Genomic DNA, 12,247 nt, shown 5'->3' with positions numbered 1-12,247 from the left:
AATTTTACCTATCTTCTTTTCTCCTAATTTGCTGTCTTATACATGTTTCCCAGGATAGCCCGCTCGTCTTACAGTCTGACAGAAATGTAACAGTGAATGCAAGAAATCACATGGGACAGTTAACTGGACAACTGACTGTAGGTAAGTGTTCTCTAAAAAAGAAAATTATATGTATTATTTTAATCTTACCAATGATTTTTTATTCAATTACGAATATGAAAAAAATAGTAAATGGCTGTATAAAATATTCCTTGTAAAAGCTCAAAAAAGAAAGAAAATGCTTTTTAATTAATCACAATATTTTTTCCTTTTTTTCTCATGACAAACAAATATTTCAGCACACAGCTTAGCACAAAATTATTTTTTCTTACTGATTCCATTTTTTCCCAAAAAATATGTATCAATTTTCTTATAAAAAGACTTCCATATATTTAATGAGCAGTGAATTAGGCTCCTAACTTTGATTCTGGATTCAGTCCTAAACATACTGGATTTCAGAATCTGAGTAAAAGAATATAAATTGTGTACATCTATTTGAAATTCTTTCCTATTTGGCAAGCATTGTTTCTATGTATTGTCAGTATATTATTGTATTGTAATATAATATGTAATATGGAACATTTTCCAGTCATTAATGAAAATTTACATGATATTACTTATTTTACAATTGAAGTATGAAATATGAGAGCCAAAAAAACCTATATTATACTTTATTTTAATTTTATTTGGAATGTTACCAACTTCCCTGTAGTACATTTTTCTCTTGATTTCCTTTTACTTTATTCTGCTTTCAATAAGTCTACTATTTTCTAACATTTACTGTTATCATGAGAATGTTTTACTTTAATTTAAAGTGTATGTGTGTATAATTTTTTTTTCTAATAAGGCTGCACATTTTAGTGCTAGCACATGACTTAAGGCTTTTATGGCTTACTTGAGTATATTGATGAAAAAGGTCAATACTGAGGTACCCTTTAAAATAATTAAATGTGTTAGAGAATATATTAGAAAGAAAGTAAATGGCTACTGACCATAAAAAAAAAAAGTGTGTTGTTTTCCCTGGAGGATTGAAAGTGTGTGTGTGTGTGTGTGTGTGAGTGTGAGAGAGAGAGAGAGAGAGAGAGGGATGCAATTTAAAGAGGGATGTGTGCCTTTTCTTTGTTTTTATTAAAAGTTCTATGACTTTCTGATATTTTAGCCCTGAAAAGCTCTTGATCTTGTCTACCAAAATCTTGCTACAGGGAGGGAAACAGAAAACAAAATCTCCTACCTCCTAAGAGTAATTGCTATATAATTTTAGTGTTCCCAATCTCAACAGATTGTTCTACTCTACAGGATGCTATAGTAAAATGTTTCTAAGGAAAGTAGTGTTTATCATAAAATACTTCTGTCATCTTGCATAGAGAGTAAACCTTTTGGCTGTGTCTAGACTGGCAACTTGCCAGCTGTCTACACTGGCCACTTGAATTTCTGCAAGAACACTGACGATCTCGTGGAAGAAATCAGTGCTTCTTGCAGAAATACTATGCTGCTCCCATTCGGGCAAAAGTCCTTTTGCGCAAAAGGGTTAGTGTAGACAGCTCAGATTTGTTTTGCACAAAAGTGCATCTAGATTAGCCCCGGATGCTTTTCCGCAAAAAGAGCTTTTGCGGAAAAGCGTCCGTGCCAATATAGATGCTCTTTTCCGCAAATGTTTTTATCGGAAAACTTTTCCATTAAAAACATTTGCGGAAAATCGTGCCAGTCTAGACATAGCCTTTTGGTAAAAGAATCTTGTATTGTCTGGAGAAATAATATTAAAAAAAAAATTTAAGTATAAAGAACTCTTCTTTCTCATGTTATGAGACCCAAGATGTATTCAAGCTGGAAAAGCAACATACTTTATATCCTTCAGGAAAAAGATATATCCAAAAGAATATTATCATATTGTCTATAAATTCAAGAAGAAATAACAGAAAATATTAAGTAATCTCAAACTATTCAGAATGTTCTATTTATGGCTTTCTATAAGTTTTTACTAGAGATTGGGAATTTTTCAACAAAATATTTTCTTTGTGGAACATGATGTTTGGTTAAAACCAAAACTTTTTGCAGAAACATTATCTGTTTCAACAAAAGTTTTGTCAGGAGATTATCTGAGATCCAGAAAGGAATTTAGATGGAGAAAAATCAAGACCAACCAAATGTGGAAGATCAGAATCTTGTCCTTAATTTGCATGATTCAGAGCAGCTGAGGTTAGCCCTAACCATCAAGCTCTTGAGTTGGTCATTGTTTCTCAGTGTCTCCTTTTGGAATTATTCACTTTTTATAACTATATTCACTGGGCCAAAGAGAAACTGTCATTTTTTATATCAGTACAGGACAAAAGAAAGTTTTTCATTATATTGAATTTCTGGCCAGCTTTAGCTTTTACAAATTTGTATTCCTCAACTTTATTGCTTAAGGCTACAATTTAATTATGAGTATATTTAGTAAAAGTGATGGACAGGTCACAGGCAATAAACAAAAAATCATAGTAGGTGATCTGTCTATCACTTTTACTAAAAATAATGCTGACTAAATCTTGTTGGGAAGGTGCATTGGGCAGTCATTGCGGAGGCAAGGTGGGGGGTGGGGATGCAGGCAGTGCCATTGCTGAGAAGGGCAGGGCCAGCAACACCAGTAGCCAGGAGCTACCATGTAGTGGCTGCTCCAGCTGCTGTAGGACTGCTGATCAGGCAGTCCCTGTGGCCAGTCACACTGCTTGGGCAGTCCTCAAGTCCTCTACCTTCAGATGCCCAAGCAGCAGCTGGTGCAGCTGGCTTCAGAGCTGCTTCAGAAGCAGGCAATGTGGCTGTCCCTGATGCCACCTGAGCAGTCATTACTGGAGCCAGTTGCTTAGGCAGTGCTGTGATCAACTATTCTGGCTGCCACAGGAGTCTCCGAGGTCTCAGAAAGTCATGGAATCAATGACTTCTGCAACCTCTGTGACAGCACGGACCCCTACTTATGAAAGGCAAAAGCTGCCTCTTCCCCACTTCACTGAAAGCAAAGCATACATAACCTTTTCAGTTAGGAGTTTTGCATTTCTAAAAAAACTTCTAAGATATAGGAGGTTAAACAATAGCCAATGCGCAGTCATGTCAGTTTCTTCTCTCCACTAAAAAACACCTCTGAATATATCCTAACAATTTAAAATTAGGAAGGGCATTTTTATCTTTTTTTTTTAGATGAAAGGCACTATCAAATATCTTCATTTAATCCTGATTTGGCAAGTGATAAAATATATAAGACATTGTATTAGATTATATGTATGTGAAATAAATTAGTTTTGAGGATGTAGTTAGTTACAGCACACTCAATGACAGGGTGTTCTGTTAAAAAATTCTAGAAGCGGGCTTCTATAACTTCTTGGCATCCTCATCTTAACCACATCCTTTTTGCAATATTTTTTTATAAAACTTCAGCATGTTTGTCTGCCAAAGATATTTCCAATAGTTTTCTACATTCAGTTTTCACTGTTTTTTCCATTTTAGTTCCTTCAAGAAAAGAAGTTAAACATTTATTGGGATACAAAGCAACCATTAATAATTTATCTCCTTCCTTAGGCAATTCTTCCCAAAGAAATATTTGAACTAGCCATTTGGTAGCCATTTTCAAGTTCGTGACTTGAAAAATAAATTTGTGGATTTTTTTAATAGCACAAAATAATAATAGATAATAATAAACTACCAGTGATTACCCATTGCATTAAACAACAACGCCACAACATGTAGACAAAAAAATGAAGTGTGGGGTTGTCAGAAAGGAGAAAGTATAGTAATAAGTAATGTTTCCATTTATTAGCCTTACTTCAAAATAGAATTTCCCAATACTGCAAGAAATGGACATGTAATGGAAATAGTTTAATGTACAATTAGATAAGAAATTTAAGTATTCTACTGTTCATGAACAGCAATAGGAGAACAAATATGGAATTTTCTCTATTCTGAGTCTGCTATGGCCTTGACTCTCTCAAATCTTTAGCCTTCTACAGAACTCTAAAGCAATAAATATTTAATGGAGTTTTGAATTTGTGTCATGAGTAACTTTACTTTTCTCGGTGTGATTTTTTTTTTCATTTTATAAATGATAACTGCTATTCTCGGTATGCACCAAAAATAGATGGTAACCTGGAAAACTCAAGTATGGAACAGAAAAGTTTAGATCAAGAAATGTTGCTGCTATAATGTACATTCTTCATGGTTTCTACTTCATACATTCAAGAGTTTAATTGTTAGTTTCCATGTTAAATTTGGCTTTGATGACTTGCTACTTTTTGCCTTAAGCTTGTTGCTTCAGGCTTGTAGAAACTACACTTGTTGTTTGGCAGAATTATTCAGAGCACAGGTGATGGAACTAGGGATTCTGGGGGTACCTACCGCATCCCTTGGCTTAAAGTGGTTTTCATCAGATCCCGGGTTTCTGATATGCTTCATTGGCTCTTAGCATCCCCACTGTATGAATCAGTCTAGCACCATTCAGTCAGAGCTCTACCATGCTGATTATTCTAAACTAGCCAATTAGCCCACCATAAGACAGAATTTTCCGGTCTCTCCTCCATGTAGGTCTTCTCTCCTGAGCCTCCAGTCTCTCTCTCTCTTTTTCTCTCTTTCTCTTTCTCTTCTCCCCCTCCTGCCTCTCACTCTCTCTTCACTCTCCTCTGTCTCCATCAGAGATGCATGGTCATCCAGGCCCCACCCCCTGGGCGTGTATGTCACCACCCCGCCCCCCTTTGCCTCTCGCCGTGGCGCTTGGCTGACCTCTGTGCTGCTCCGCTGGGCAGCAGCACAGGAGCAAGCAGCTGTTTGGGACCCATGCTCCCCATGCAGCACCCCCGTGCTTGCTTCCGCGCGTCGGCCCAGCTGAGCAGCGCAGAAGTCAGCCGAGAGCCATGGCAGGAGGAAAACAGCATCACCCATAGGGAACAGCCAGCCTTTCAGTATTACAGAGTTACAAACATTGGGCTACTATGTATATGATTACCATGGAAAATAAGTGTGCAAAGGTAACCTGACTTGTGAGATATCAGTTTTAATTACTTTGTCCTTGACAATGTCTATAGATTTGAGCAGATGGATTACTAAAGCTTTCTGCTTCAGTTTATACTGTTAGAAGGGAGGAATACTGTGGCAGTCATTTACATCTGCAGAAGTGAATCTGATACCATTTCTTGCCAAGTCAACAGAACATTGAGAAAGTGTGTGTGTGTGACCTGATCTGCTTAGACACAGTTTATTTGAGTTTAATATTATAAATACTTTAAATGCCCAAAAGAAAACATGTGTTGTTGTTTTAGTCATTAATGTGAACACCTGTGTTTAATTGGCCTACAGCTGGTGCAGATTAAATTGAGAGTAGAATGTTCCTAACTATAAGTGTCAATTACATTTTGTCCCCTTTATCTTTTTTTGGGGGGGGGGGGAGGAGGTGAAACATGTCAGGAGTGAGTAGCCTGATTTTTTCCAAAATGCTGAGCCCCAGTAGCTGTTATTGGGGTTAATAAGAGCAGGGGATGTTATTTTATATATGAACGTCAGCCTACAAGATTCAAAGAAATTAATAGGAGCCTAAAATGGAAAATGTTTTAAATTGTCAATCCATCCTAAAAGTTGAACAAATAGAAAAGAGTATTAGTTTGTGAATGTCAAAAAATCTGAAGTGCTACTGTAAGGCTACATCTAGAATATAAGCCTCTTTTGAAAGAGGCTTTTTTGAAAGAATCTTTAGAAAAAGGCTCTTTCGAAAGAGAGTGTCTCAACTGCAACCACTTCTTTCGAAATAGTAAGCAGCTTTTTCGAAAGAGAGCATCCAGGCCGTCTGGATGCTCTCTTTTGAAAAAAGCCCCATTTGCATTCAAGAATGCCTTTTTTTAGAAAGAACACTTTCGAAAAAAGTTATCCTTCCCCATAAAATGAGGTTTACTGCAGTTGAAAAAACCACTGCATTCTTTCGATTTAATTTCGAAAGAACACAGTGGCAGTCCAGATGCAGGGGAAGTTTTTTTGAAAAAAGGCTACTTTTTAAAAAAAAATCCTGTAGTCTAGACACACCTTTAGAGTATAAGAGGAATTGAAGTGTATACAATGTTATTGAAGCTCTCAAGAATAAGACTTCTCTTGATTGATTCTTTATTACTTTGCCCTTTGCATATACACATGTACAGAAAAAGTGTAACATGCTACCAAACCAAAATAGTGGTACATTACACCCACTTTACACAAATATAAATGACTACAGAAGGGACAACACTATAAATAATCAAGACACAGATCTTATCATTCAAATTGCTACACTGGTCATAGTTTAGGGGAATATACTCTCTTCAACAGAGATATCTGGAAAAGTGTCCATGCTGGACTAGGAAGGCCTGAATTTAAGGATTCAAGTTCAGCCAGAGCTGTCTGGAGCAGAGCTCCAGTAAATATTTTGAAACCTGCAGGAGCCCCAGTGAGCCCTGTAGGTTTGAAAAGAAGAAAAAGAAAGGAAAAAAGCTAAGCATGATAATCCAGGGAGATGGAAGACCCTGAATAAAACTATTCATACATGTGTTCAGTTGGAAACCATCTAGCAAGACCACCGATGTTTCTTGTCCAGGGAGTCCTGGCTGGGAGCCCCAGTGCAAAAGGGCTGGTGGCATGAAGCTGGCTGGACTAGGACTGGGACCAGGGTTAGAGTGCCAGTAGCACAGCCGGGGGTGCAGCAGTTTAGCTTAAAACTCCCACAAAGAGTATATCTTTTCAATATAGACGGGTATATCTTTTCAATTCAAATTTCAACATCCTCTCCCATTGGCTTTCCTGGCTCCCTGCCAACACCCTTTAGTTACCTGAATTTAATGCTTTAGATATCAGATGCTGGCCAACACTACTTCTATCCATTACAGCCAGTGTTTTCCCCCTGCTGCTATAGGAGTAATGTCAACAGTGTGGTTATCTGGTAGGCTATCAGAATGAATTCTTTACCATACAGCCTGATCTAAAACATTTAACAAATGAGTCAAAAATAAAAATTCTTTCCTTGAACATGTCACAAAAAGCTCAGTTAGAACAAAGTTAACCATGACTGTTTTCCAAGTAGCCAGTATAACAGGGAGTCCAGTGACACATTAAAGACTGACAGATAGGACTCTTTTTTGTTTTCACTGAAACAGACTAACATGACTACCCTGATGAAACCTGTCATCAGATCAAGTCAGAGCTATGCTTCCTTTAATTAGAACACTTGTGTGTGAGTTTATGCACTTCAAGAACTGGCCAATTGTTTCTTGCCTAAATGATCATCCAAATGTCTCTCTAACTGCGCAACTTGGCTATTATTTACATACAATATCTTTATAGAACTAAGCTTTTTAAAAATAAATTAGATGCCTTGTTACATGCTAAGTGTTTCTGCAAACTAATTGAAGAGACTTAATTTTTTCAACTTAAAATGAAAAAATAAATAGGGATGTTATTATAAGAAACAAGTTTTGAAATCACTGCCTTAAATTCTAATGAGACTTTATTAAAGGAAATCTTCTCCCAAAATAAATGTCTTTATTTTTAATTAGAGGAAGCAAAAATGAACATAATATTTAATGATTATTATTATTTTAAAAAGGCTACATCTGCACACACTTTGCACAACAAGCAATATTTCATAAATATTACATGATTTTAGTTTGTAATTTGTTTATTCAATAGAGGCTGAAGTACATAATAGGATTGGTCAAAAATTTTCTGGCAAAATTTTGTTTTGGTTAAATGAATATTTTCATGGAACATGTCAACTTTCATGGAACTACTATGCATATTTCTCATGAATAAAGGAATTTAAAAGAACTTAAAGCTCCAGGTCCACAAATTGGAAAAAGAAAAATAATGGGCAGGAGAAACAATTTTTAGACTTGTTGTTATAGCACTCACACAGGCTATGGGATATCTTGGTTCAGTTCCTCCTCTTACATGCTGTGGTGAAAGAATCTGAGCCCATGTCTCAGGAGAATACTCTATCCTCTGTTATATGGGATATTCTGAGAGGATCTCTCTCAAAGTCTCATGTTGAAACCTCTTCACTTTGTATACATTATTTAAAGGATATTGGACTAGGGAATTGAACTGGATGAGTGCCCCAACTACTGAGACAGAGATTCATTTTCATCATTACTCTGTCCAAATGAATATTTAATTATTTATACAATGTAAAATGACTTCAGCAAGAAAGATTTCACTGAAACGTGGTGGATGTGGGTTCAAATACTGGCTCCACAACAAACTGTAGCCCATAGAGCTAACCTACCTGTTTGCCTATAGATATAAAAATTTATTATTGCCTTATGGTTTTGATTACATGTTTATTATAATAAGTTATGGCAGGTTTATATTGACAGTTTGTAGCACAAGAGACTTACAGACCGCATCCTGTATGTTGAGTTAAGGCAAAGTTAGTATTTTTTTCTGGGACCTTTCATAGCACAGTTAGCTCACATATGTTCAGGACCTGTTACCTAGATAGATGTTGGTAAGATAGGGACTTTCTATGGTATAGGGACTTCCAAGAATACCCTCAATCTTAGCCTAAGTAAGAAATCTAAGTAAGAAACATCATTACTTAGAAAAACCTGAAATAACTTTTTGAGACCGGACCAAATAACCAAATAGGATAGAAATAATATATATGATAGACAACCACAAAAGGCCCATGGTAACAAATGTATTCATATGATAAGAAGTTGAGATTAGTAACATACTGACCTTTTGGGAAAAGACACTTCACCATTAGTAAGAAAATACAAATAAGAAGGAAAGGAAACATCCATTATTGAATATGCATCAAACATAACAAAGTCAGCGTAACATATGATAAAAGTGGCATTGCAGATAAGGGTGGTAGGACAAGGAGATGTAGTCCTTGGGAGGGGCCAGAATGATGGCCACTGGTGATGATGAGGAAGATAATGGCTAACACTTCGGGTTGTTCTAGAAGGAGTGGTGTGTGTATATAGTGTGGAAATATAGATGTACATTCATGTATTTATCTTATGAAACTTGGTTATTTGTGACTGTGCTAAATGTGGTGTTAAACTATATTTGCAAATATACAAGAGTTCCTATAGTGTGAGTATTGCATCTATGCACATCAGGGTTCTCAATCATAGAACAATTGAATACTGGGCCTGAGATAAAGGACCTGTCAACCCTAGAGGCAGTAACTGGAAATTCACAAGCAATCTTAGATCAGGCAACAAAACAATGATCAGTATTTGAACTCAGATCTTTTACATTCTTGGGGAGGCCAATGAGGAACAAGCAGAAAAATGAAGCAGCACCATGATCATCCCCTACAATAGTGATGCTTTATATATGGCCTAGGCTGTTAGGCAGCCTCTGAGAATACCCATCACATCAGGTCCTGTAAGTGGAATCAAGCAGTTTCTCTAGATTTATCCTCAACTTTATCCTCATTTACAAGTAATATCTAGAAAGTTAAGATTAAAATTGTTAGCAAAAATTATGTAGATGCAGATATTTACAGAAGCTTTTACTCAGGAATGTACTTTCTAAGTAATATCTAGGTGAAATGACATGAGTGGATCCTCCTGTTAAGTTTCATAGATGAAATGATTGTTTTCTTGTGATAAATAGAAAGTTAATAAAAAAAAGGAAAAAAATCTTTAATAGAATGGTTGCAACAGACAAATTTTTTTTGACATAGGGCGTGCTTTTAGTGGCTTGCCAACAAGCCTGTCTCCATATCTTTTATCAGAATTTTTCACCTGAGAAATTGATGTTGAACATAGTAAGTCTATCTATATAGTTTCTGATAGGTAATGAGCCTTTAGATATTTCTTTGGCAAATCTGATGTGGACCAGTCAGAATGTGACACAGGCTTTTGGTGAAAATTTAAATATCAACCTAGAATATAAGCATTTCCCCCCTTCTCATTATCCACTGTGAAATTTGACTTCTCGTAATTTTTTTCCTTAAAAAGCCACCATCCTCATGGAAAAAAAACATTTTGGACATATTATTTTGTGTAACTCTCTTAAGACAATTCTAGTTTGTATAAAACATCTTGAACTATCCAGTGAATATCTGCAGATTTAGCTCAAGTCACCAGCATATTTGCACAAGTTAAATTCTATGGGCTCCTCTTGTAGTATTGTCTTTAGTCAATTCTGTGTTATTGCATATTCTTTCCCATGTTCAGAGCTGTGCAAAGCGCTTTGAGGTGTCTGCCAAAATAGCCATTCTGAAGTAAAAATAATCTTTATATAAAGTCAGTTCATACCCCTTTTGAAACTGGGTTCTTGTTTAGTAGCTCACCATTCAGTAATACAACATCAGTATGATAGATCTGACAAGTAATGAAATAATACAAATCATCTGGGCATGTGTGTATAAAAGTTTTTCCCTTCACTTCAGCTGAAGGTTATAGGATCAGCTAAGGTGTCTCAATATAATTGCCATCAAATAGTTAATCAGTCCTATGGCTTTTAGTTCTTCTTACCATATTTTTGTTGGGATTACTTTAAGGATTTTCACCTCACTTTGACTTCTCATTACACTAACTCATTATTATCTTTCTAATGTAATTTTTCAATATAAAAGAACTATCTTTTTACATAGTCATTAGTTAGCTATGTAGAGAGAGGCTGCTTTTCAGTTTAAAATAGATATTCCTATTTGTAGTATTCTTTATGGTCTGTTTATCTTGGCAGTAGTGCTTTCTTAAAATGAAGATATTTATTACAGAACATTTGATAGAAAAATAAAAGTTGTGTTCTTGTTTAGATTTTAATTAACAAACAGTTATACCACTGTATTACAGTATCATACAAGGACTATAGAATCATAGGACTGGAAGGGACCTTGAGGTCATCAGGTCCAGTTTCCTACACTCATGGCAAGACTAAGTATTATCTAGATCAGGGCTACTCAGCTTTGGAAGCCCCGGGGGTGACAATGATACTCAAAGCACATGCTGAGGGCCACAGCTTAAGTGTGGTTACATATACATGCAAATAGCTTCTTTCATACTGATGGGCATGAATACAAAGATTAAGGCAAGACTATACAACACACAGGCCCCATTTAAGTCAGTTCTGCTGATATTAATAAAATGCAATATTTACCCAATTTCCACCCATATGACATCACTTTTAATGAGCAATGCCTGTCCAGGAATTTAACTATTAAAACACATATCAACAGAAGACCATTACATCGACCACTTTTTTGTTCTGGCTCCTACCACAGGCTGCGTGTTGAGCCCAATGTAAACCCAAACCATACCGTGGGCTGCCAACAAAAAGGTGCATCTTGAGTAGCCCTAATCCAGATCATTCCTGACAGCAGGTCAAATAATATATATACTGTGTTTTTCTTGTGAACTTCTAAACATAAAACATTATGTAAAAGGGAAAAAAAGGGAAAAGAGTAAGTTACTTTGTAATTTTGCAAGAGTATTTGGTTCGTTTAGTTAGTTGCCTGATGCAGTTGCATATTCAAAATTTCCTCTATGAAACAGCATGTCCTGCTTTTTGACATCTCCAAGTTCAAAGGCCTACTATGAGTGTTTGGGACCTTTAGACATACATATACATAATATTAAAATGCTAATAATTCAATTTCATTAGGATACAATGTTTCTGTATTGTTGTTACAATAGGAGACGATATATGCAACAATAAATGCTTGGACTAGTATCCTGCACTGTTGAGTACAAACAAGTTTGAGATCCCCTGTTTTATGGTAACTTTGCCATTATATGTTAAGCATTAGATGGGAGGCTTCCTCACTATTTTTTTTAGTTGCTTCTCTCCAATTGAAAAATTTGCATTTATGTCAATACCTTTTCTGTTGGTGGCCCCCAAACCTTCCTTTTACTTTTGTATTTGATGCCTTTGCATTCTTTTTCTACCCTTATCAAATATCTACAAAAGTTTTCTGGACTTGATTTTTAATCCAGGATTTCTTTTCTAATCCCTTCTCTTTCACTGCATTCCAGAAGGCTGATAGGCCCGCCTCCTTTCGGTACAAATCCATCTGATACTCCAACATTATTTCATATCAAGATTAGTAATTATTAAATGCGGAGAACACCTTTTGCAGTCAGGAATAAAGAAGGGGAAAAAAGTTAGCATGTACTTTTATGATTGGTGTGTGCGTGTGCGTTTGTTTTTAGCTCAGCTAGCATGAACTGAGTTTGAGTTTCTGCCTCTTTTTGTGAAAGGATGGTGAGTA

The 12,247-nt window shown here is 36.0% G+C and overlaps 1 protein-coding gene across 1 annotated transcript in view; it reads left to right on the top strand.

The window, feature by feature from the left end:
* The window catches only part of SGCZ (sarcoglycan zeta), an 820,580-nt gene that overhangs the window by 689,329 nt on the left and 119,004 nt on the right, over positions 1-12,247 (top strand). Inside the window, exon 4 of the mRNA XM_075930376.2 lies at positions 54-141. Coding sequence (XP_075786491.1) covers positions 54-141 — 88 coding nt within the window. The remainder of the gene's footprint in view (positions 1-53; positions 142-12,247) is intronic.

This window comes from Pelodiscus sinensis, chromosome 4 (assembly GCF_052426305.1).
Source record: "Pelodiscus sinensis isolate ZL-2025 chromosome 4, ASM5242630v1, whole genome shotgun sequence".
Lineage (NCBI taxonomy): Eukaryota > Metazoa > Chordata > Testudines > Trionychidae > Pelodiscus > Pelodiscus sinensis.
This window is presented reverse-complemented; position numbering and strand designations above follow the sequence as displayed.